A 27,507-nucleotide genomic window follows, 5' to 3' on the forward strand; every position below is an offset into this window, starting at 1 on the left:
TCTCTTAGTTCTAATCTTGTCCTCAAGGGAACCTTCCAACAACCACGTCAGGTATCCACTGTAAAGGTGGCCCATGTTCTTCAGAACTTGACTTGTGTTCCCAAATGTCATCACTAAGGGCCACTGGACTTGTACTGGAACCGTGGCTTCGCACACGTGGAACCAGCGCATGCACAGGTTTGCGAAGGCAAAGGAAGGAATGGGGGAAGGGACTGGACTCAGAGAAAAGCATCAAAGGTGGTGTCTGGCAGGTAAAATGTCAGTCAGCTTCCCACCATTACTTCATGTCCAAGCCTTCCTAGTTTTGTTTTCTCAAACCCCTATTTAAGAACAATTTTGATGTAGCCATAGAAACATAACATTTTGCAGTTGTTAGGAAAGCAAGACTCACAGACAAAAATAATTCTGCAAAGAAACCCAGGAAAAGCATTCTATCTGCTCTGTGTAAATGCAATAGAGCATATGGGTATTTACCTACAGAATGGGCTGGACGATGTTTCTCAAACATTGACTTTGCTGAAGCCACGTATCACTAGGGAAGGAGCCATAAAAGCTTATTTTCTAGCAGATAAACAGAAGCCTCGTTAATGAGTTGCCTATGTGGCCTACCGACTCTGGAAATGACTGGTAATATTGTTTCTTCTGCTTCAGCCAAGTGCGTTAGACCTGAATCCTATCTCTACCATTTACTAGCTCTTAACTTTGTCCAGGCCTCAGTTTATTCATCTGTAAAATAGAGATAATAATATCTACTTCATAAGGTCTAGGAAAGGATTTTTTTTAAACATTTATTTATTTTAAAGAGAGAGTACATGAAAGCAGGGGGAAGGGCAGAGGGAGAGAGAGAATCTCAAGCAGACTCCCCATGAGCGTGCAGCCTGACATGGGGGTCGATCCCACAACCTTGAGATCATGACCCCATGCCCCTGAGATCATGACCTGAGCTGAAACCAAGAGTCAGACACTCAGCTGACTGAGCCACCCAGGCGCCCCGGGTCTAGGAAAGGATTAAACAAGATAATGCATTGGCTTCAGGACCCCTGACACTCCTATATGTTATATATTGAATATATGTGTACTTTCATTCGGAAAAAGTCTACATTTTTCATAGACTTACATTACATTTTATCATATTATCAAGGCATCTGTGATCGAAAGGAGTTTTGAGAGCTGGTGCTCCAGAATACAGCATCTTTGTAAGATTCCTAGGGCTCTCACCCTCCCCAGCGACATACCACACTGTCAGGCTTTTATGGGGACATGCGGTCGGAGACAAATGTATGGGTTATATTAGAAACAGAACTAGCCTGCTTTCAGAAAATAGATATGACTCCAAAGTTCCTATGTAATACCCCTAAATTTAAGCAAGCCAAATATAATTCTTTTTGCCTACAATTGTTATTAATAGCATTTGCAGCAGGCATACCATAAGATTGGTCAAGGCAAAATTGTACTATGTACAGGCAAAAAGAAAATTGCATCCACAGTGTCCTTAACAGTGAGAATTCTGAAAATGAAGACATGTCAGCGTGAGGAACTCTCTTACTCTCCAGAGTTACCGAGTCTCTGCAGGTAGACGAGCTGGCAGATGAAGGAAGATAGAGAATAGTGGTTAAGCATTTGCCATTCCTTAGAGAAATCCGCAACGACTTTATACCATATTACCGTGAAAAATAGAGTCTAGACTGTCCAAGGAAAGTGTAAGCATGACAGAGCATGTAAATGACCTAAGAGTTTGAAGGCACCACTGTTTCCATAGGGGAAGTTAAACTGTTTAAAATGAAACCTTCAAAGGTACCGCAGATTGACCTATGTCAGTGTAAAATCTATGAAAAAATCTTGATTATGAATATTCTTTTTTCCCAAGCTCCACATATCCCCCTCCATTCCCAAAGTCACCTCCACTTGTCTGACTCTCTGGCAAATGTCTTGCCTCCCCCCCCCCAAATTATAAATGAATACTCAGATTTAAAAGCATTTAAAAATGCTTTTCTCTGCTCATGTAAATTCCTACCTAAATAATAAATAATATTCACAGGGCCTGAACACAAGAAGGCAATCAGTTAATATTTGTTGAATGGAAAGAGAAAAAACAAGAAGTGTTAAACAGAAGGAAAGAGAGGTTATAATACTCAGTTTTTAAAATGGTATTACAATCTGTGGGAAGACGGGGATTATTTAATGCAGGTTTGCCTCAATTTACAGTGGGGTTACGTCCTGATAAACCCACTATAAGTTGAAAATATCATAAGTCAAAAATGCATTAATACGCCTAACTACCAAACACCATAGCCTAGCCTTGCCGACCTTAGACGTGCACAGCACACTTACACTAGCCTGAAGTTGGGCAAAATCACCGAACGCAAAGCCTATTTCATAATAAAGCGTCGAATGTCTCCTGTGACTGATGGAACACTGTACTGACAGAAACAGAACGGCTGTCAGTGTAACTCCGAGATCGCGTGGCTGACCGAGGCCTGCGGCTCCCTGCCACCACCCAGCATCGCCAGAGAGCATCGTCCTGCCTCCGGCTAGCCCACGAAAGGACCAAACCCAAAACTCGAAGTATGGTTTCTACTGGATGTGTGTGGCTTTCACACCATCCCCAAGCTGAAAAATCCTAAATCAAACCCTAGTAAATCAGGGACTGTCTGTACTTAAGACTAGTATTGGGGTAACTTGGCTAGCTTTTTTGGAAGAAAAAAAAAAAGTTAGTGCCTTATCTTACACTACTGTTTCTAGACATTTCAGATACAGTAGGTGGTTTATCATAAAAGGAAGTCATAAAACAACTAGAAGAAAAAAGTTATCTCGTCTTGGGATAGGGAAGAACTCACTAAGCATAAAAGCAGAGGAAGAAACCCTAGAGGAAAACATGATAGGTTTATTTATATTAAAAAGTAACAGGACTACTAAATGCAATGTGGTATTCTGGATAGGATTCTGTAACAGAAAAAGGCATAAGTCCAGGTTGCTTTATTTATTTATTTAAAAGATTTTATTTATTTGTCAGAGAGAGAGAGAGCACACAAGCAGGGGGAATGGCAGGCAAAGGGAGAAGCAGGCTCCCCGCTGAGCAAGGAGCCTGACACAGGACTCAATCCCAGGACCCTGGGATCATGACCTGAGCTGAAGGCAGACGCTTAACCGACTGAGCCACCCAGTCGACCCCAAGGTTGCTTTTAGTAAGTAGATGCCTATTTTGTTATATGCTGCATTTTTATTCTTAATCATCATGAATTATGACATTTTCACACAATAAAAATAATTTATATAAAAAAAGAAAAAGGATATCAGATAAAAACTACATAAATCTGAATAAAGTACAGCCTTTAGTTAATATATCAGTGACGGTTTCATGAATTGTAAAAAATGTACTATACTGGGACGCCTGCATGGATCGGTCAGTTAAGCACCTGCCTTTGGCTCAGGTCATGATCCCGGGGTCCTGGGATTGAGTCCCTCATCTGGGCTCCATGCTCAGCGGGAGCCTGCTTCTCCCTCTCTCTCTCTGCCTGCTGCTCCCCCTGATTGTGCTTTCTCTCTCTCTGGCAAATGAGTAAATAAAATCTTTAAAAAAAAACACAAGAAATGCACTATACTAATATGAGATGGTGATAATAGGGAGACTGTGTGTGGCATCTGCAGGAACTCTGCAAGTCTGCTGAATTTTTCTGTAAATCTAAAACTGTTCTAAGATAAAAATTTAGAAAATACCTCCCCCTTGGGGTGCCTGGGTGGCTCAGTTCGTTGAGCATTAGACTCTTGGTTTCGGCCCAGGTCATGATCTCAGGGTCCTGAGAACCAGGCCTGCATTGGGCTCTGGGCTCAGCAGGGAGTCTGCTTGAGATTCTGTTTCTCTCTCTGCCCCTCCCTCACCCCCACGGGCAAGAGCATGCTCTCTCGCTCTCTCTCAAATAAATAAACAAATCTTTAAAAAATACCCCCCTGTCAAAACAACAAAAAAATAGTGGACAAGGGTTATTAGATTTGTACGACACAACAGCGAGGCATTTAGGTCTCTGGATTCAGGCTGTCTAGGCTTAAATCTCAATTTTGTCACTCATTAGCTGTGAGACCTTGGGCAAGTTGTTCCATCTCTCTATGCCCGTTTCCTCATGTATAAAATAGGAATTTAAAATCGTACCTACTTTCTAGGGCTATCTTTGAGAATCATGTACGTTAATGTATGTAAGACGTTAACATTTTCCTAGCACATAGCAAGTGCTCAGTGGATGTTAGCTGACCTCATCATATAAAGAACCCTCACAAACAAATATGAAAAAATTAGTATTTCACTATAAATTGGCCAGCAGAAATATATTAAAAATTACAGTTGGCTAATAACATATGGAAAAAAGTTTACTCTCACCGATGATAGACACAAAAATTAAATCAAGATTATATATTTTTTTCTTACCAAACTGGCAAAGATTCAAAATGATAGTGCCCACCCTTGGAAAGGATGCTATACTGCTGGGGGGGGGGGGAGGAGTGTAAGTGATACTAGTTTGGGGGGGATTCTTTGACAATTGTAGCCAATATATTTATGTATATTATATATATAATATATAATATATAATATATAATATATAATATATAATATATAATATATAATATATAACAAAACATTCAGAATGTTCACATTCTTTGATCCTGTAATTAAACTTCTAGGAAAGTATCCTAAGTTATTAAGCAGAGATGTACAAAGAATTATAAGGATATTTATTAACTGTGTTATTTACAGGAGCAAGAACAGTTACCAACCTAAATGTCAACCATGTAGGAAAAAACTGAATAACCTACGGTACGTGTAGATAATGTATAATCAGTATAATGATTCAGAGAAATGTTAATAACATTAAGTCAAAAAATCAGAATGTACAACATAGTATAACCCCACTTTTGTATTGCATGGAGCACTGGGTGTTATACGCAAACAATGAATCATGGAACCCTACATCAAAAACTAACGATGTACCGTATGGTGACCAACATATCATAATAAAAAGGAAAATTAAAAAAAGAAAAATATATTTACTGGAAAAAAAGAGATAGCAAAAAAATGTACCAAGATATTAATAGTCATTGCTGGGTAATGAGATGATGAAAATAAAATTTATAAAATTTTATAAAATTTATAAAAATAAATCTATTTTTTCTTTATAGTTTTCTGGGTTTTCTAAATTTTCAAATTTTTTATATACTTCATGATTGTAAAAGGAATATATGCTTCTCATAGAAAATTTGGAAAATCAGGGGTGGGGGTGATGGGGTAACGGGGTGATGGGTATTAAGGAGGGCACGTGATATGATGAGCTCTGAGTGTTATACACAATTAATGAATCATTGAACATTATATCAAAAACTAATGATATACTATATGTTGGCTAATTGAATTTTAATAAAAAAAGAAAATCTGGATAATCAGAAAAATGGAAATGTTTATATATGCTACTGAATAGCTAATAAACAGAAATGAAGACAAGGTAAGGGACACTGAAAAAGGAAACTCTAGTCCCCCTGGATGTGCTTCCCGGGGTAGGAGGTGAGGTGCTGGGGAGAATCATAGGAAGCTATGGTTTACTGGACCCCCCACCATTTGGTTGAGCTACTCTGCAAGAATACTTCTCCCCAGTTTTGTCCAGGGCTACCATGGTGGTTTGGCCAACCCCTCAGCTGAAAATTTCCATCTATGGTTCCTGAAATTAAGTCCGAAGCCACATAGCCACAAAGACCTCATAGCCACACAGCCACAAAGACCTCATCACCCAGACTTTATCCATTTCTCCAAAGTCACTGCTTCTCAATCCCACCAGTCCATTCCGCATCCACCTTACTCCCAAACCCTCACCACTCCGCAGATAAGGCAAGCCCCTGACACCACGGGGCCATGCTTCACACAGGCTTTCCTTTCATCTGGACTGCCCTTCCCTGACCCCCTCACCTGGCAACTCACTCCTCCTTCAGGACTCCTTCCAGACTCAGTTTCTTCTCTGGGAACAGGTGGACTTCCTGATGCTCATCTCTCAGGACCTCGGACCCTCACAGTGGTTCCACTCTCCTGCCTGCATCTCAGGGGCTCTTGTCCACATCTAGGTCCTCTCTGGATACTCGGTACCTGAGTGTCTGGCCAGGGCAGGTTCCCAGCAGATATCTTGGGGTGTAAAGCCTGGTTGCAGGTGGGGAAGCAGGGAGGGCAGAGGAGAATTTCTGGGGCATACTGCCACTTGAAGGCAGTCTAGCATTCTCTCATGCAAGGCTGGCTGACTGTCACCAGTCAAGAAGAAAAAGCAACAGAGAGACACACACACAGAGAGACAGAGAAAGATTAACACAAAAAAAAAAAAAATCTGAAGGATTCATACTTCCTAATTTCAAACTTACAGCAAAGTTACAGTAATCTCAACAGTGTGGTACTACCATAAGAAGAGACATAAAGATGAATCAAACAGAATAGAGAGCCCAGAAATAAAACCTCACATATATGGTCAGTTGATTTTCAACAAGGGTACCAAAACCATTCAGTGGGGAAAGGATAATCTTTTCAACAAATGGTGCCAGAAAAACTGAACCCACATGCAAAAGAATGAGGGAGCCCTTACCTTATGCCAGATGCAAAACTTACTCTCAAAATGGATACAAGACCGAAACTTAAGAGCTAAAACTAGAAAACTCCTAGAATAAGACATAGGGCAAAATCTTCATTGGGTCTTGCAGTAATTTCTTGGCTATGACACTAAAACCACAGGCAACACAACAGAGTAGATAAACTGGACTTCATCAAAATTAAGAACTTTTGTGCATCAAAGGATGCCATCAACATAGTGAAAAGGCAACCCACAGAACGGGAGAAAATATTTGAAACCACAAATCTGATAAGGGATTAATATCCAGGATATCTCGGGGCGCCTGGGTGGCACAGCGGTTAAGCGTCTGCCTTCGGCTCAGGGCGTGATCCCGGCATTATGGGATCGAGCCCCACATCAGGCTCTTCTGTTATGAGCCTGCTTCTTCCTCTCCCACTCCCCCTGCCTGTGTTCCCTCTCTCGCTGGCTGTCTCTATCTCTGTCGAATAAATAAATAAAATCTTAAAAAAAAAAAAAAGACCATCAAATTCCAGGGGATATATTCTTTAAAAAAAAAAAATATCCAGGATATCTGAAGAACACCTATAACTTAACAACAAAACAAACAACCTAATTCAAAACTGGGCAAAGGACTTGAATAGACGCTTCTCCAAAGGAGATATACAAATGGTCGATAAGCACATGAAAGGACAATCAACATCACTAATCACCAGGGAAATGCAAATCAAAACAAAACGAGATGCCACTTCACACCCATTAGGCTAGATATTAGTTTAAAAAGAAGCAAAAAAAAAAAATGTGTTAGAAGGATATGGAGAAACTGGAACCCTCATGCATTGCTGGTGAGAATGTAAAATGAAGTCCTAGGGAAAACCATTTGGTGGTTCCTCAAAAAGTTAAACACAGAGTTACCATATGACCCAGCAATTCCGCTCCTGGGCGTATACCCCAAAGAACTGAAAGTAGAGACTTGAACAGACACCAACCTGCACAGCAGAATTACTCACAATGGCCAAAAGGCGGAGGCACCCCAAGTGTGCATCAACAGCCGAATGGATAAACAGAATGGGGTGTATACGTACGCTGCAGTAATACCCAGCCGTAGAGAGGAATGAAATTCCGACACATGCTAAAACAGCGGTGGACCTGGGGGACATGATGCTGAATAAAGTAAGCCAGACACCAAAGAACAAGTACTGTATGCTTCCACTTACAGGAGCGACCCAGAACAGGCAGAGACGGAAAGCAGAATAAAGGTTACTGGCGGCTGGGGGGGCGGGGGGAGGATGAGGAGTTACTGCTTCACGAGCTCAGAGTTTCTGTTTGGGATGCCAACAAAGTCCTGGAAATGGGTATCTGTGATGGTCACACAACACTGTGAATGTTCTTAATGCCACTTCATTTTAAGTGCACACTTAAAAATGATTTAAGTGGTGAATTTTATGTTATGTGTATTTTCCCACAAGACAAAAAGAAAAAACATCCCACAGTAGCCTGAGCGAGCATCCTCAGAAGATGGGCCTCCACGTTCCGTGGCCGTTGGGATGTGACCAGTTCACTTCCTGATCTTGGGTTAGCAAATTCATGCACCTTTTAGCCCTCTCTGCATACAAACCAACTCAAATATTACATAATCGACTTTGCTAGCTCAGGACACCAGCAGCCATGCTCTGCCTTTTTTCCTTTTCTCTTCTTGATTTTTAAAGATTTATTTATTTTATTTTAGAGAGACAGAGCGCAAATGCGAGAGAGTGCATGGGCGAGGGAGGAGGGGCAGAGGGAGAGAATCTTCAAACAAACTCCAGGCTGAGCTCAGAGCCCAACTCAGGGCTGAATCCCCAAGATCACAAGCTGAGCCAAAAGCAAGAGTTGGACACCTAACCAACTGAGCCACCCAGGCGCCCCTTCTCTTCTTGATTTTTAATACTGAAACATGTACCAGCTGGGAGAAGCTATAGAGTAGAAGTGGGGGTGGGGCACTGAGTCGAAAAGAGGGAAGAAATCATGGAACAAAACCATACCTGAACTTCCTTAGAGTTTCAATCCTTGGTAGAGCAACTGCTTTACCTTTTCATGATTTTCAGAGAGGGACTTTTCTTCCCTTGTTAACCTTTTTACCGTCTGAACTACCCTAACGGTCTAGAAGTTGTGACCACTATACTCATCATATACACACCAATAACCCCCTTGTCTTCCAGTTCGCACCATTTCCTTTTGTGCTGGCTTCACCGAAGATGGAGCCATTTAAACACGGGTATTTTAAAAATTTCTATAGCAATTGGGAACTTAAATGTTTTTAATGACAATAAAAATTGCAATGGGTTCCAGAAATATTATTCCCCAAATTTACTTATTTTGAGTCATGTTGTCCTGTATCTAAAACCTCAAAGCCAGCGCTTCCTTTTCAGGTCAGGGACATCTGTCCCACAGTGACTTGCCCGTCAAGAAGCCCTTGAGTTTAATTGTTGCTGATTTTGCAGTTCACTAGAACCTTGTAGAAGCTGCATCTAATTCACATGATAGAAAGGTGCACGGCATGGGGCGCCTGGGTGGCACAGCGGTTAAGCGTCTGCCTTCGGCTCAGGGCGTGATCCCAGCGTTATGGGATCGAGCCCCGCATCAGGCTCTTCCACTATGGGCCTGCTTCTTCCTCTCCCACTCCCCCTGCTTGTGTTCCCTCTCTCGCTGGCTGTCTCTATCTGTTGAATAAATACATAAAATCTTAAAAAGAAAAAAAAAAAGGTGCACGGCAAAACCACTCCAGACTTCAGAAAATCCTCCTGACGCTGCCACCGTCCTGTTCCATTATGATGTACTCTGAATCCAAAGATTGGTCTAAAAACTTAGTAAGAATGACGGCAGGTGCGTATCTTGCATTCCAGGCAGACAAGCTCAACAAGTTGCGGATGAATTAGTTACACACCATCTTCCCTAATGAATAATAGGCTCTGTTTATGTCATTCTTCAAATCTCTCCCCAAATTATTTATTGCTCTTAGAAAACCCACCCTGGCCACACTGCCAAAACTAACCACTTAAGGAACCAGCGATGTCAAACATTTCACCAAACTGCGTATTCCCAAACACACGCCCATCCTCTTGATCGTGCATCTTTCTGGAAAATGTAAATTAACTGAGGGGAAAAAATTAACTCAAAAAAGTTATTGCCTTGCTTCGTCTCTAAGAGGCCTTGCTGAATTAGGGCACAAGTCGACCTTCCCTTCAGAAAAGACCCTGCCTTCTTCAAAAATATACATCCCAAGGAACCCAGCACAGTATCTGGTTTATGGGTTCATTTACATACAAGCATTACAATAACTCAGGTATTGTGCTGTCAGCAAGTGCAAGGCCCTACACTAACATACAAACCACTTCAAAAAGTAGTTATGACTACTGTCATTTTATTTATTTTTTAAAGATTTATTTGAGCACGCATGCGTGCTCCAAAGTGGGGGAGGGGGGTGTGCTGTTGCAGAGGGAGGGAATCTCAAGCGGACTCTGGGCTTGATCTCACAACCCTGAGATCACCACCTGAGCCAAAATCAAGAGTGGCCGCTCCACCGACTGAGTCACCCAGGTACCTCACAATTATTGCCATTTTAAAGACGTAGAAATTTTGCCCAACAGAAGAATTAAGTGACTATTTTCCACAGCTTCCCGAACCAAGCTAGTAAGCTATCTAGCTGGAGTTCTAACCCAGGTCGGCCTCGCTCTGCAGCTTCTGTTCCTAATCACCATATTGTGCAGCTTCCCTGAATAAATGAGTGAAATTTCCCCTACTTTCTACCAAAGCTAGCAATTTTGTATCCTTGGGTTTGGGGGAGGTAGACAGCTACAATTTTTAATAATAATGAGCATTATCTTAAAATCGGACATTTCTTCACTCAGACTGTGCACAGAGACTGCGTAAAAAAAAAAAAAAAAAAAACAACCAAAAAACCCCCCAGACATTTCTTTTCATGTACATCCATATTCCTTTATATTTCACAATAGAGCTCTGCTATGAGAGATTTATCTGGTTAATTTTAGCACTTGATTACATTATTCTGAAATATAAATTGTGAACATCCTGAAACATAATTTCTCCCTCAAAAGACAAATGCCAGTAGTAATGCTTTCCTCGTGAGATTCTCATGTATTTGTTTATTTTTTTTAAAGGAACAATAGATTTTGAAAATGCAACTGAAAAGGCTTGAGTAGGAGAACTTCCTTGAGGTCAGCGTTATCCACAACAGCCATACATCCGGCAGGAAATCTGCGGCCACGTGACATTAACAATGAATCCCCCACTTTCTTAGACCCTGGAGAGACTTGTGGTTTCTACATCTAAATAAGGCAGGGCTTGGATAAAGGGCATACTTTTAGCTTTTTATACTACAGGCACGGAATCTCATATTTCTCGTCTTTGACCTGGTGCACGCCAAGTGCTTTGTAGGGTTCACTCCTTAAGCAGAGTCTGCACGCTCTGAGACCAAATAATCCTATCACTGCCTACCTGAGTTTACGTGCTTCTTCATGCATGCAACGGAGTGCAGAAGGGCATCTCTGGGCTGCATTCCCACATCCCAGGTGAAGATCAAAGATGGGCTTTTATGTGATCATATTTAGGCCAGCTTGCTAAATATCGAAGGTACATGTAAGAACCTTACTGAAAGACAGATCCTCTCTCTATTGCCAAGGCATTGAATGATCTAACAATGGGGACTCAAATTCCTCACCCTAACCACCGAACCTTACAGGTTCAGCACGCTGAGTTCAGCATGCTCCCAGTGAATGAGTCCAATATTTACTTTCAAATTACACGGTAAACCCTGCCACATGTTCAGAAAGATTAAACAGTCAACTTTTATCCTTTGCGAAAACAAAATCTTGCTCAGAGATAAAACTATAACTTGCTTTTCATATATACATGATCTTATGTCCTCTTCAGAACAGCCTGTGAAGTGGACATTGTTTTCACTCCCATTTTACAAATAAGGAAATAGACACAGAGAGGTTAAGGAACAGATAAAAGAGCTCCAGCTGTTAAGGAGCAGAGCCTGGAATCAAACCAAGGGCACTGTGCTTCCAAAACTCTTAACTTCATCTCAATGTTACACTGCCGCTTGTGTTTGCTTTTTAAAAGGTTAAATTGACTTTCGGCAATTTCCTCTGAGTAGGTACTAAGCATTGCTAATTCAGATTTCTCCCTTATTCAGGAAGAATTAGAGAAAAAAAAGCGAGATGTATTCTGCCAGCCCAGGCAAAAGTTGGCTTCCTAAGATAGCCCCAACTCTCCAGTGGGAGGTAGCTTCAAGAGTTCTGGAGTCAGAGAACCTGAGTCCATCCCGTTCTAGCTGTGTGACCTTGGACAAGTCACTTAATCTCTCTGTCCTTCAGTTGTCTCATCAGTAAAATGAGGACAATGATAGAAACTAACTCCATGTTCTCGGGGATTAAATGACAGAGTATTTAAGTGTGTTGCACATTTTAGATGCTGGATAATTCTCAGCTATCCCTATGATTAATAAGCTTCCTGAACTAAGTTTAGTGATCATAAGCAGCAGGAGGCGTAACTAACACGTCTATCATTTGGAAATTTCGAGCTACTGTGCCTCGAAAAGACGACCAAAAAGCCCTCGAAGGGCCCAAGCCGCTATATGTGAAGCCTAAGTGTATCTTTCTCAAATAAGTTTATCATGGGCTGAATTAAAATACAGTGTGGATTCCTCAACATGACCTCACCTCCAAGATACACACACGCTCTCAAATTATTTTAAATTAAAAGCTTAACGATTGTTTGGGTTCTCAAGTAGTTATCAACGCATCCTCTCTGGTGAGGACCGTGCAACTAACTTGCTCTAAATCGCGTTCTCTAAAAATGTTCCTTCGCAGCTTGCATTTCAGTTACTTGGTGTCCCCAATTGTTGTTGTCCCAGAACAAAAGCCTAATTGCTGCTGCTACAATACAGCCCTTTTTCTGAGATCATCATGAAGCCCTCGGAGCAAACAAGAGAGGGAGTTCTTAGGCGCAACAAGCACTGCATCCAAATTCCTGCACTCCGAAGGCCAACACGAGCCAAATTACCGGAGACTCGAGCTCCTTTCTACGATCTACACCTCCCTGCATATAGCTGTCTCGCGAATACTTCAGAGCCCTTTAGGACACGTGTGTTTTCCTGCTTGGACGAGTTCGGGAAAACTCGGGGTCCCCTTCCACCCGCGCAGCGTGGACAGGCGCAGGGCAGCGGCCCCTCCTGGGCGCGACTCTGTCGCGGGGGGGGTCGTGGCCGGGCGCCCCAGGACCCCGCGGGATCAAGCTCGGGGCGGGACGTCCCACCAGGCCCACCCCGGAGCCCCCGGCCCCCCGCGGGCGCGGGCGGGAGCCCCACCTTCCCAGCCCCTGCGGGACCGGCGCCGTGCGCTCGCATCCCGGGCTGGCACGCAAACCCCCGAACGGCGGCCCCGGGGAGGGCTCGGGACTCACGCGCTCTCTCGGGCTGTCGGGGGCCTGTCCCCGGCCGGCTCCCGGCCCCGCGGGCTCAGAGAGTGCGAGCCTCCCATGGCTCGGAGCTTGGCGCCTCGCTGCGCCCGCCCGTGCTCCGCGGCGCGCCGGCTCGACCCGGACCCTGGGCGGGGAGGAGGCGGCGGGGCGGGGGAGGAAGGGTGGGGCGGAGGGGCGGGCGATGGAGGGGAGCCCTGCCTCAGGGTCCCGGCCGCCGGGAAAGCCGGCTGAAGGGCGTTGCTCGAGACGCCGCCAACTTCGCCGCCAATTGCAGGGCTCGGCCTGCGCCGCGGCCGGGGCTCCCGCCCCGGGAGATGCTGAGCGCTCGGCTCCCGCCGGGGCCCCGCGACACTGCCGGGGGGACCGGGCCGCGGGGGCCGCACTCCCAGCCGGGAAGTCCCTTGGCCGCGAACGAAAACAGGTGGAGTGGGCGGGAGGCCTGGACGCACCCCGGGGGCCCCGCGGACGGGGAGCCGTCGCCGTCTGCCCGCCCGGCCCGGGGCGGTCGGCGGCGCCTGGGGAGTCCCTGCTGCAGGCTAGAAGGGGAGCGGCTCTGCAGGGAAGCACCGGAAGGGGGCGTGTGTGTGTGTGTATGTGTGTGTGTGTGTGTGTGTGTGTGTGTGTGTGTGTGTGTGTGTGTATCCCAAGACCGAGGCTGCATTTCCTAACGGCCTCCCCACCATAGCTTCGCCTGAAAGCGAGGCCAGGGCTGAGCTGTGGAGAACAACGCGTGTATCCCGGTTCTGCCCCCGACTTGGGACAAATTACGTCACCCTCTGCGAGTCTTGTTTTCTTCGTCTGTAAAATGAGGGAGTATGTTCATTTTTACCTCTAATGTCCCTTCTGGTTCTGATATTCAGTTTGGAATGAGTTCTCTTCCAAACTCTGTCTTAGGGAAAAATGCACCCTATCCCTCCCATTGCACCTGTGATCCACGTAATGATACACCTAAGAACTCCCTTTTTTAGAACAGGTATGCCCTTTCTCACCCATTCCCATCTCCTACATCCCTCCTCTCCAGCCATCTCTTCTCCATCCCCCTGTTTTGTTTTGTTTTTAAACAAAGATTGGAATGCCCTTTTCTGCTATCACCTATTTGTCCTTCCAGACCAACTCAGACCTCCCTTTTGTAACACTATTCTGCGTCCTGGTGGTACATCTTTTTTGTTATTGCCTGTCTCTTTCATTGGAGTGTAAACTCGGCGAAGACAGGGAATTGTTTTGTTTTCCCTGGTCCCCCAACACTGCCTGGTGCATAGTGGACACATAATGGTCGATACATGCATGTTATCGTTTCCCTCCCCAGTGTTCCTACACCATGTGTTAATTCCTCTAACACAGCACTTACGATCTTATTTTGTAACCATTTCTTTACTTGTCTGTCTTTCCACTAGAATATGAGTTCTATAATGAAAAGAATGCTTTGTTACCTGTGTATGCAAGCTTGGTTCCTGGCACAGTGCCTGTATCCTGCCTTATATATCATAAGTATTTGCTGAATGAATGAATGAATGAATGAGACTGTGGCAAAGCACACAGAATGGTGTTCAGCATTAACTTCGTTCCTGACTCGAAGCTTTAGGCAATAAAGATATACGTGCCTACATTTTAATGTTTCCAGAAAGGGAGGGAAAACTCATAATGGAGACTTGTATTTACAACAGATCTTTTTTTATGTCAAATTTTGACTTCCTGTTTATACATTATCTTCTCTGTACCCTAGCCAGAGAGTTCCTAGGGTTCAGGATGCTTCCACATTGTAGGCATAGACAGGCGGAGTATTTGGGCATGGGAAAATAAATATTAATTAGTACAAGTGTAGTGAGACTGGGAATTGATATTGTGTGGGAAGGATTTCAAACAGCTGAAGAAAAGTTGACTCTTGGCCGATGATTTTTTAAAAAGCTCACATTCTTCACACATTCTGTCTGGAATACTTCGGCAATGTGATTGAAGTGCCATTGATAACGCAAACATAACCCTGTCAGAGCTGCGGTCCCTTTCAGAGGAACACTCAGCCTCTCCTAGCGAGAAAGGTCTTTATTCCCAGTGGATCACTCCAAGGGAAAAATGGGAGGGGAAACAACAGGAGAGGAGGGGAAGGAGGGGAAAGTTTTCTTTCTACTGGGTAGACAAGATGGGCTGTTGGGGAAAGTTTTATTATTATTAGTGGAGAAAGGCACAGAGTAACATCACTAACATTGTTTGAAACAAAAGGAAAAGAGTGAAGCCCACACCCCATTGTGATGCAGAGAAACCAATGAGGAGAAGAAGAGTCTGCAAAATAGTGAGAAAGTTTGGCTATAGGGGGCCAAAGAGCATCTCTGCACAGATGCTTGTTTTTACTGGTTTTGCTGCCTTCGCTGGTACAGAGACTTGGGCAGCTGGGGCTGCAGACCCAGGGGAGTGAAGACAGTGAAAGGGAAGTCTTGTCTTTGGGAAGTAAACGTTTGAGGGCTTTTCAGGGAAAATGCCCAGGATAGACCTGAGAGACCCAAACAGCCCTCTTCCCCGCAACATGTAATGATTGGCCCTTCACCTAGAAGCAGAGCCAAGTTCTGTTTCCCCATCTCAGAGACGGGCTGCAGATCTCCAACAAAGGGATAGGCTCTGAGATATCTACAAATCCTCTGCTTAATGTCTCTTGGTTTAAAATCCTTCTGGCTTTTTATATTTCAATGAGAACGCAACACTTAAAAGCTCAGCAACCCTAATGAAAATACAGAGTTGTTACCATGCAATCATGAGTCCTTCTCTGAGGAAAATTATTAAAGAAATGGAAGCACTTCCTCTCCCTCAGTGTGGTTCTGAGGTTGTGCGCTCAAAGGCCAGCTCTAAGGTGTGGATGACCCTGCTGTCATCTGACCCATTGACCGAGCAAGGAATGCCAGTTCTGGGGCTCAGAACTATTCACGCAGCCGAGGAGTTGTCCTTCAAGGGGAGGGCAGAAGGGTAACAGCTGGACACCGCTTGCTATTGCATTTGATACGGAATAAAGGGAGAACAGAACCTTCTGGCTGTTTTATGGTGTCCTGTAGCTTCTGCCTAAAGCGACCAAAGGAGAAGAAAGGGAAGAGGGGAGGAGGGAGGCAGCCGGCATTTTGCAGTCCCTGGGCAACGGGCTGCTTACCATGACGGCCAGCTGGGATCAAAGCAGATATATGGCCTGTGATGGAGTCTTGGAGGGGTGGTATTCGATATCCGGTGTTAAGGTTTCCATTTTGTGTTACAATTCTGTCAGTAGGCATTTTTTAAACACTGAAGGAATAGTCAAGAAAGAAAATTTACGAAATGGAAATTTATCATTGCCCCCTATATCACAAAATACGCTCGTCAGTGTCAAACCCTACCCCTAGAATGCTACTTAGGCCCCGCAGAAGGATGGGAGCTAGCATTTAGTGGATACTGGTGGTTGATGAAAGTAACCACATTTCTTCCTTATAACACAAGGAAATGATAACAGGAAGTAACAGTTTTTTGAGGACTTTTTATATGCCAGACTGTTCTAAGTGCTTTAGATTTATTAATTCATTTAATGTCCATTACAATGTTTATAGGCACTTTAGTATCCTCGATTTACAAATGAGTAAAGTGAAGCATGGAAAGGCTCAACATTCCCAAGCCCACACAGCTACAAAATGGCAGAGATAGGAATAGAATCCAGGTTAGCGCCAGAGTTATAACACAGCCATGTGTTAAAACTCTGTGCTGTATTTCCTTAATTTTTACACTGTGCACCCCATTTTAAGATGAAGAAACTAAGGTTTACTTTTTTTTTAAAGATTTTATGTATTTATTTGAGAGAGGGAGAGAGACAGCATGAGCGAGAGAAAATGCGAGCAGGGGGGAAGGGGCAGGGGAAGAGGGACAAGCAGACTCCCTGCTGAACAGGGAGCCTGATGCAGGGCTCGATCCCAGGACGCCGGGATCATGACCTGAGCTGAAGGCAGACGCTTAATTGACTGAGCCACCCAGGTGCCCAGAAAATGAGGTTTAGAGAGGTAAGTGGTGTATCCAGTATTTAAACCCAGTTCTGTCTTGATCACAAAGCTTATGTTCAGCATGGATTTTTCTCCCCAGCAATCATGCCAAATGAGCATTACCCATCATAGTAGCCATCTTGGGAAATTACATGCTTATCTCAGAGCTGCACCACCTTTCCTTTTTTGGAAGTTACTGAAATGCCAATTTAAAAGCCAAAAGAATAAAATTAGGTTTACCACATATTGTTAGTAAGGGCCACATATTGTTACTGCAAGAGCCACATGTTTTTCTTGAAATTAGGTAGTATAAGTGCTCCAACATTGTTCTCCTTTTTCTAAATAGTTTTAGCTATTCTTGGTTCTTGTCTTCTCATATAAAGTTTAAAATAAATTTGTAAATTTCTTTAAAAAAAAAAACCTTTTCTGGATTTCCACGGGGATTACACTGAATCTACTGACTAACTTAAGGAGGACTGCTAGTTTAACAACATTGAGACTTCTGATCTATGAACATGGTATAGCTCTATTTATGGAAGTCTTGAATTTCCCATAAGGTTTTATAGTCTTCAGCCTATAGGTCTTGCACATCTTTTGCTAAATTTATTCCTAAATGTTTTTATGCTATTTTAAAATATTTTTTACAGATTCTATTTATTCATTTGAGATAAAGAGAGAGCACGAGTGGTGGGGAGGAGCAGAGGGAGAGGAAGAAACAAAATCCCTGCTGAGCAGGGAGCCCCATTTGGGGCTTGATTCCAGAACCCTGGGATCATGACCTGAGCTGAAGGCAGATGCTTAACTGAGCCACCCAGGAGCCCCTTTATGCTATTTTAGATAAAGAAATAAAATTGATTATTGTATGTTGTATCCTGCAAACTTACTAAGTTTATTATTACTTCTAATAGTTTTTTTTGTGGATTCCTTAAGGTTTTCTGTATGTCACTTGCAAATAAAGACAATTTTACTTCTTCCTTTATACTCTGTATACCAGTGCCTAGCACAGGTATTCCATTGTCTAGGCACTACAATATTAAATGAAAGTGGTTAGAGCTAACATCTTAGCCTTTTCCCTGATCTTAGGTGGCAAGCATTGAATCCTTCATGTTGTAGCATGACATTAGCTGTCATCTTTTGTAGATTGCCTTAAGTTGGGAAGTTTGCTTTTATTCATAATTCGCTGAGGTTTTTTTTAAAATGATAAAAGGGTATTGAATTTCAAAAATGCTATTTCTGTACTTATTAAAATGATCATATTACTTTCCTCTTATATTCATTAATTTGTTGAATTACATTGATTGATTTTCAGATGTCAAGCCAGACTTGCATTGCCCCTTGATTATGGCATATAATCTTTTTATATGCTGCTAGATTTGATTCGATAATATGTTGTTGAGGATTTTTGTATCTATATTCATGAGGGATATTGATCTGTAGTTTTCCTTCTTATGATGTTTTCATCTGGTTTTGGTATCAGGATAATACTGGCATAATAAAATGAGTTGAAAAGTGTTTCCTACTCCTTTATTTTCTGGAAGAATTTTTGTAGGATTGGTATTATTTCTTCTTTAAATGTTTGATAGACTTCACCAGTGAAGCCATCTGAGCCAGAAGTTTTCTTTGTTAGAATGTTTATAAATTCCAAATTTCATTTCTTTGTCATAAGTTTGTTCAAGCATTCTGTTTCTTCTTGAGTCAGCTTTGTAGTTTGTCTTTCCCAGAATGTGTCCATTTCACCTCAATGATCACCTTTAATGGCATAAAGATGCTCATCCTAATAATAATGGAGTATTTGGGGCACCTGGGTGTCACCTCAATTGGTTGGGCATCAGGTTTTGGCTCAGGTCATGATCTCATGAGTGGTAAGATCCAACCCAGAGTCAGACTCCAAGCTCAGCAGGGAGTCTGTGTGAAGATTCTCTCCCTTTGCCCCTCCCCCCACTCTTCTGCTCTCTCAAATAAATAAATAAATAAATAAATCTTTAAAAAATTTTTTAAAATAATAATGGGGTGTTCTTTTAATGTCTGAAGGATCTGTAATGGAGTCCTCTCTTTCATTACTGATATGGCAATTTCTTTCTTTCCTTTTTTCCTTGATCAGTTGGGATTGAGATTTATCAATTTTATTAGTTTTTTCAAATGACCAGCTTTGGGTTTTATTAATTTTTGCTTTTTTAATTTTTTTTCTGTTCTCTATTTCATTGACTTCTGTCTTATCTTTATTATTTCCTTCCTTCTGATTGCTTTGGGTTTAATTTGTTCCTTTTTCTAGTTTTTAAAGGTGGAAATTTAGGTGGAAAGGTGAAAAATTGATTTGAGAGCTTTCTTCTTTTGTCTTCTAGGCATTCAAAGCTATAACTTATTTCCCTCTAGGTGCTAATTAGCATATCCCACAAATTTTGATATGTTGCATTTTTATTATCATTCAGTACAAAATATTTTCTAATCTCTTGTAATTTCTTCTTCAACCTACTGAATAAAGTGTTTAGTTTCCAAATAGTTATGATTTTCCTAGTTATCTTACTGTTCTTAGTTTCTAATTTAATTTCATTGTGGTCAGAGAACAAATTCAAAATCTACTGAGACTAGTTTATGGTCTAGAATATGGTCTATCCTGGTAAACATATTGTACACTTGAAAAGAATGTGCATTTTGCTGTCGTTGGGTGAGGTGTTCTATAAATATCAATTAGGTCAAGGTGGTTGATAGTATTGTTAACATTTTCTTTCTTTGCTGATTTTTGTTTGTTTACTCTATCAATTTCTGGGAGAGATTATAATCTCTAGTTATGATTACATATTTCTTCCTTTAATTCTGTCAATTTTTGCATCATATATTTTGAAGCTGTTATTGAGCGTAGGCAAATTTGTGATTTTTATGTCACCTTGACTAATTAAAACTTTTATTATTCTGAAGTGCCCTTCTTTATCTTTGATAATACATTTTGTTTAGAAATCTATTTTGTTTGATACTAATATAGCCACTCCAGCCTTCTTGTGCTTACTATTTACATGATATATCATTTTCTTTTTTTTTTTTTTAAAGATTTTATTTATTTATTTGACAGAGAGAGACAGCCAGCGAGAGAGGGAACACAAGCAGGGGGAGTGGGAGAGGAAGAAGCAGGCTCATAGCGGAGGAGCCTGATGTGGGGCTCGATCCCAGAACGCCGGGATCACGCCCTGAGCCAAAGGCAGACGCTTAACTGCTATCCCACCCAGGCGCCCCGATATATCATTTTCTAACCATCCATTTTTGATCTATCTCTGTCTTTATATTTAAAGTATGTCTATTGGTTTTTTTAAACAGACTTTATTTTTTAGAGCAGTTTTAGGTCCACAGTTACACTGAGCAGAAAGTATAGAGAGTTCCCACGTACCCCCCGCCCCCAAACACACACACCCTCCCCAATATCAACATCCCACACCAGAGTGGTGCATATGTTACAACCAACACTGACATCACCGTCACCCAAAGTCCATAGTTTACACTGGATTCACACTTGGTATTGTAGATTCTGTGAGTTTTAACAAACATATAATAACATGTATCCACCATTGCACTAGCATACAGAATAGTTTCACTCCTCTAAAAACCTGCTGTGTTCTGCCTACTCATCCTCCCCCGGCCCCAATTCCCTGGCAATCAGATATTTTTACTGTTTTTGTAGTTTTGCCTTTTCCAGAATGTCATAATAGAATCAATAGTATATAGCCTTTCAGACTGGCTTGTCTCATTTAGTAATATGCATTTAAGGTTCTTCCATGTCTTTTTGGTGGCTTGATAACTCAATTCTTTTCAGCCTTGAATAATATTCCTTGTCTGGATGTACCACAGTTTATCCCTTCCCCTACTAAAGGACATCTTGGTTACTTGGGGTATTTTTGGCAATTATGAATAAAGCTGCTGTAAACATCATGGGAAGATTTTTGCTTGCACAAAAGCTTTTAACTAATTTGGGTAAATACCAAGGAATATAATTGCTGGATCATATGGTTTATTTGTAAGAAACCACCAAACTATCTTCCAAAGGGACTATACCATTTTGCACTCCTACCAGCAATGGATGAGAGTTCCCGCTGATCCACATCCTCACCAGTATTTAGCGTCACCAGTGTTCTAAATCTTTGCCATTCCACTAGGTGTGCAGCGGTATCTCCTTGTTTTAATTTGTAGACTCCTGATGACATATGATGTGGCACAGCTTTCATATGTGTATTTGCCATCTATATAACTTTTTCACTGAAGTGTTATATTCGGCTTTTCTAATCCATTTAAAAATAATCATCAGCGCGGGGCGCCTGGGTGGCACGGTGGTTAAGCATCTGCTTTCGGCTCAGGGTGTGATCCCGGTGTTCTGGGATCGAGCCCCACATCAGGCTCCTCCGCTATGAGCCTGCTTCTTCCTCTCCCACTCCCCCTGCTTGTGTTCCCTCTCTCGCTGGCTGTCTCTGTCTCTGTCAAATAAATAAATAAAATATTTTTAAAAAATAATAATCATCATCATCAATTTTAGTCTTTTGATTGGAGTGTTTAGGTTATTAACATTTAATGTAATTATTGATATGGTTGGATTGAGTACTATTATTTTATTTTATTTTATTTTATTTTAAAGATTTTATTTATTTATTTGACAGAGAGAGAGAGAGAGAGCACAAGCAGGGGGAGCTGCAGGCAGAAAGAGAAGCAGGCTCCCTGCTGAGCAGGGATTCCCAACGCAGGGCTTGATCCCAGGACCCTGGGATCATGACCTGAGCCAAAGGCAGACGCTTAACCAACTGAGCCACCAAATGAGTTCTATCATTTTAAATCTTTGTTTTCTACTTTTCTCTCCTGACATTTGCTTCTCCATTTCCTGCCTTTTTTAAACATACTACTTTAATATTTTATAAATTATTCCATTTTTGTTTTATTGATGGCTTTTTAGTTACGGTGTTTGCATTTTTATCTTAGCAGTTGACCTATAAATTACAAAATATATCCTTAACCTTTCCTAGGCCATTTAAAGTTAATAATGTACTTCATGCAAATTCTGAGAGACGAAAAGTTCAATTTCTGAAAAAAATTTAACAGATGGACTTAACTACCAAATGGATATGTTAAATGAAAGAATAATAAACTTTAAGATAGATCAACCAAAATTACTCAAGCTCATGCCACGCCAGAATCTGTTTACTTCCATTTCCTCTTCAGTACCTTCTGGTAGTCACTTTATATACAATGTCCAGGTTTTCGAGTTATTTTCTGCAAGAATGGTCGTAACACCCAGAATGGCCCGTAATATCTAGAGGTAGAAGCCCCCGTATATTGTTCTTATGAGAAGATTAAGCTCAGCTTCATCACCCACCTTACACATCACAGTTGTCCTGAGTGACTGCAGTTTCAAAAATCAAACCCACCTCCACAAGATGAAGACTCGTCTAGAATACTGAGAACAATTTGCTACGTGCTCTGAAGACAACTTTAAGGGCATCGAGCAATGGAAGTATAATTGCACTAAGTCTGTAATATCTTAAGGTGACAGAAACGAATATTCCCTAATATCTGTTTTTCTCTTCTCTCTTAGTAAAGCAAACAAGTAAGAAACAACCCTGACCTTTAGCCATTATGAATAATAGCTACACTTCCCAGTCTCCACTGCATATAGGTGTGGCCATGTGACTAAGTTTGGGTCAATGGGATAAAAATAAAAGTGCCAAGTTCAACTTACATGAAGTATCATTAATGGGAGGTGCTGTGGTCTGAATGTTTGTGTCTCCTCAAATTCATATGTTGAATAATCCCCAAAAGTGATAGTATTAGGAGATGGAACATTTGGGGGGTGCTTAAATCCTAAGGGTGGAACCCTCATGAAAGAGATGGTGCCCTTATGAAAGAGGCCCCAGAGAGATTCCTTGCCCCTTCCACCATTTGAGGACAACAGCTAGAAAGCACTGGCTATGAACCCGGAAGACAGCCCTCACCTTTTGCTGGCACCCCGATCTTGGACTTTCAGCCTCCAAAACTGTGAGACATAAATGTATAAGCTACACAGTCTGTGGTATTTAGTTATTTTGTTACAGCAGCCCAAAGAGACTAAGATAGGCAGCGAGCCCTTTTTGGCTCTTTCTTTTCCCTGCGGGCTGGAATGTAGATGGGATAGTCCAGCTCGGGCGGCCATGCTTCTTGCGGTTGAAGGAACCTGTATCCATGACACCACGGAGCCCCTAAGTCTGCCCCACAGACCTTTGATGTGAGACAAAAAATAAACTTAGATGTTGCTTAAGCACTCTTATTTTGGATTTCTGTAAAACTGAGCCAAAGCAAATCCTAATTATATTCTGGTCATTAAATTATGGAGAAAAAAAGTCCTACCACCTTGTAGTCGAACCATCTGTACTGGAAGAAAGGTAATACTAAGTGGTCCTGCCAGCAATCATTCTACCTACTCTTTAGATAAAGAGTGTATGTAAATGAGGGGCGCCTGGGTGGCTCAGTTGGTTAAGCACCCAACTCTTGGTTTCAGCTCAGGTCATCATCATCTCAGGGTCGTGAGATCGTCCTCCACACTCTGCAGGGTGTCTGCTTGTCCCTCTCCCTCTGTACCTCCCCCTGATCTCTTTCTCTCTCTCGAATAAATAAATAAAATCTTTAAAAAAAAAAAAAAAGAGTGTGTGTAAATTAGCCCCTAACCCTAATACTTCCTAGGGCTGAAGTACCGCCCCTGCTGAATGTGTCCGTAAAATCGATCCCCAGCCGTCATTGCCACCCACGCAAATCTGTGCTCTATCCCAAGTAAACGTCCTCCAACTGAATGCTTCCATTCTCTTCCCCCTCAGTCCTACCCTGAGTGATTCGTTCATTAGTGCATTCATTCATTCAACAAATACATACAGACACGTACCTCATTGTCTATCTGACTCTGAATTCATCTTTGCAAAAACATTGCGGAAGGTGAGAGTTGCCTGAGACCTGCGCCAGCCTCACAATGACCCTGTTGACCCTAATTCCGCCTCACATCATTGTTACGGCACGGCCTAAACTTAACAAAAACGTCAAAACTAAGAGACTGATTTCTAGAACAGAGCTGGAGAGGGCCTTAGAGGCCATCTAGTTCCAGGTTCTTTTATTAATGTAAGTGAACCGAAGCCCTGACACACTTGAGACTTGCCGAAGGTCACAGAGACAGTGCCAAAGCCGCAATCAGGACTCAGGTTTCCCCGCCCGCCCAGTCCTTTGTCCTTTCTTCCCTTCTTATTCCTTCATTCACACTTAATCCAAATACAAAGGTTACGTATCTATTACTTTGATTAGAAAATAAGAACATTTTACTTTAAAAACCATCCCAGTTATACTCAGCGTCAAAGAAAGGAATTACCTTTGGTGATTTGTCTTTGAATTTATTCTCAGTTTACCCTGAAGAGTGAGCATGCCAGCAACCCAGAGCAGGACCTTTGCTCTGACTGGAGCCCTTGGGACTGAAGAAAATTAAGTCAGGTGAACGTCACATGATTATTTACAAGGCAGGTTTTCAGTGCAAGTTTCCAGTCAAATGCCTTTTGCCTAAGGCTAATTCTCAGAAATTCCTCTGTGGTTCCACCTGTGTGTATCACTGTTCTCTTACACTCTGCACTAGCAAAGCTGAATTCTGGTGTGCGCGCGCGCACACACACACACACACACACGCGCGCGCACACACACACACACACACACACACGCGCGCGCGCGCGCGCGCGCGCAGTCTTTATTCCCCCAATTCAAGGCGATACAACCGTCATCCATAGCAGTTTCCAGAAGAAAGCTTGTGCTTCAGACCTGTGATTCTGCCCTCCTACTGGGAACAGCTGGCAAGTTCACAATTTCAACCTGTATTCTCCAGGAGAGCAATGAAAGCACTTAAAAAAAAGAAAATTCTTTTGTTTTTTATTTCATTTACTTGTCATTTCTACTCCTACATAATGGTTCCGGGACTATACCCTTTGCGTGCTTTCTATTGATTTTGTTTTTAAAGCAGGATGTTTTTTGTGCCCTGGCATTGTCTTCAGAGGCAGAACCTACCTATCATTTAAACATCCTGGACTCAGTCACCTCAAGTGTCTTCTTGGAACATTAACTCTTGGTACTTTCTTGGGTCTCATCAAACTCAGGGGTAGAGACCTGGAGCAACCTTTGGGTATTTATTTTTAACTCATCTCTACATCTAACGTGGGGCTCAAACTCCCAACCCCGAGATCAAGAGTCACATGCTCCATCGACTGAGCCCGCCAGGCGCCCCAACCTTTGGGTATTTAAACATGGATTCCGACCCCCCCGTCTGGTGCTGAGGGCTGGAGAGTCGGGAGAGTACACCGTGCATCTACTCTCCAACCCGGCAGGCTCCAACTTCAGTCATTGCACGAAGACATGAAAAAGCGGGTAGAAAAAACCAGAAAGTTGGCAAGAGTCCCGAGGGCCTGGGTTCAAGGAAGTGCTTGAACTTGTGAACATTAAATTTGGAGTTAAAAATCAGTATGATGGTTCATTGTACCAAAATAGCAGCATAAATATTTTTTAAAAGTTACTGTTTTCTGGCTGGGCAAACACCAGGATGTACGGAATGATAGGTAGGTTCTGTCTTTGAAGACAATGCCAGGGCACAAAAAAAGCTACAAGCAGAAGCAAACTTTCAAAGGAAATCTCTAAAGCAAGACAAAGAAAATATAAAATGTTCTTTGGCTTAGAAGTTAAGACTGTCCTTAGAGGGCACGTCAGGACCTTAATTATTTATCCTAGGACATTCGTGAGCCAGCCAGAGCTGCCAAGTCACAAGAATAAAACAGGCTTTCGCCATAAGGATAAATACAAAGAAGATTAAATGCAGGTAGAACACACCTCAGAGCCGCTCTTTCCTCGAGGAGTCTCAAGGTGTCCCGCCTCCCTACGGAGAAAGACCAGAATTGCACTGGAGTAATTCTGAACCTGCAGGTGGAAAATCCAGGACTCCCCATGGGAGTCAGGATGGAAGAAAATAAAAATACGACACTTTGCCAGATGTAGTGCAGGCACCGGCCAGCGGGGAGTACTCCTGTTTACCTATTTTCCGTGCTCCAGGGAAGGGTGGTATCAGACCAGGATTTGCTTTGGGTAGTCTTAGCTCTGAATTGTCCAACTCTCTTGCTTGGGCTTGCAAGTTTTTAAAATCTGCATTCAACTCCATGATCCATGTTGCTATTATTGTACTATCACCATTTTCTTGAGCATCTGGGATCCAAAAGGTGTGGGCAGCACAAGTGGAAGGTACAGACGCCATCATTTGGCTCCTCCACCCCTCCGTGAATAGTCCCTGGGAGGAAGGGACTAATCCTACCGCTAGGACGGAGCCGGGCGTGAGACAGTCAGTGCAAGAAGGGAAACAGAAGCTTGAGCAAGGTGGAGTAAATTCGAGAAACATAATACCTGGATTGCCTGGTCAAAACATGCTGAAGGACACTCATAGGGCTCAAGAACTGAAAGGGGCCAATGGGATCATCTGATTCCAAATTCCACCTGATTCAGGAATCCTCTGCTTGAGAATCGTGACCAATGGTCAGCCAACCTCTGCTTGCAATTTTCAAAGATATTTTTGGCAGATGAAGAATTGCAGCGCTCAGATCCCTTTCCCAGAAAGGACTTAGCAGCCCAGCTTCAAGGAATGTGGTTAGCCGATAACCTCCAGCTGTTAGTGCCCTCAGGGTCCGCCTCAGCTTTTCAGTCTTCTCTGGGAGTCCACAGCCAACGGCTGAGCAAAGTGGTGGTATAAAGACCTGACCATTTCTGCCCAACAGGGCACTCCTCTTAGTGGACGATGTTTGCTTTGGAGCTCCTCACTGGCCTGGCAGAGACTTAGTCAGAAGTGCAGTCTGAAGGCTCTCCTGCCCAATCTTGCTTTCTCTCCTGTCCCAGGGTTACACCTTAGTAAGCCTTAAGACATGAAGCACAGGGGATTTTTTTAGGGCACGAGCTATTCCTTTATTTTATTTTTATTTTTTTTAATTAAGTAAATTTTACCCCCAACATGGGGCTCGAACTCATGACCCCGAGACTAAGAGTTGCATGTTCTACTGACTGAGCCAGCCAGGTGCCCTGGGCATAAGCTATTCTTTATGATACTGTAATAGTGGAAACATGACACTACACATTTGTCAAAACCCATAGAATTTTACAGCACAAAAAGTGACCCTTATTAAAGAAAAATCACTTAGGAGGTCAGTAGATCCCAGGATGGAATGCAGTCTGACGAAACGATCTAACTGTATTACAAATATACAAAACCCCTTTACTTGAAGGGGTTGAGGGGGAAAAGGTGCTGACCTAAGTAACCTTGGAAACGAGAGGCGTCTGTAAGTCTAACAGCCATTAAACTACACATAAGCACTGTACTCTGGCTGATAAAGTTGTTTCCCACAGGAGCACACGTTCACAACTCTAGTAACGCTGTATGTGTAGATTGCAATGGA

At 42.6% G+C, this 27,507-nt stretch overlaps 1 protein-coding gene across 10 annotated transcripts in view; it reads right to left on the reverse strand.

Annotated features, from left to right (window-relative positions):
- Positions 1-27,507, reverse strand: part of TACC1 (transforming acidic coiled-coil containing protein 1) — a 111,788-nt gene that overhangs the window by 72,550 nt on the left and 11,731 nt on the right. The window contains exon 1 of one of the 10 annotated variants that reach the window (XM_026508306.4): positions 13,056-13,202. The exons of 7 other annotated variants lie outside the window; for them this stretch is intronic. In XM_026508306.4, coding sequence (XP_026364091.2) covers positions 13,056-13,132 — 77 coding nt within the window. In that variant the 5' untranslated portion in view covers positions 13,133-13,202. Of the gene's footprint in view, positions 1-13,055; positions 13,203-27,507 lie in introns of those variants that run through there. 2 more of the 10 variants (XM_026508308.4, XM_044387496.3) reach the window with 2 other exon arrangements.

Source organism: Ursus arctos, unplaced genomic scaffold, assembly GCF_023065955.2.
Source record: "Ursus arctos isolate Adak ecotype North America unplaced genomic scaffold, UrsArc2.0 scaffold_27, whole genome shotgun sequence".
NCBI lineage: Eukaryota > Metazoa > Chordata > Mammalia > Carnivora > Ursidae > Ursus > Ursus arctos.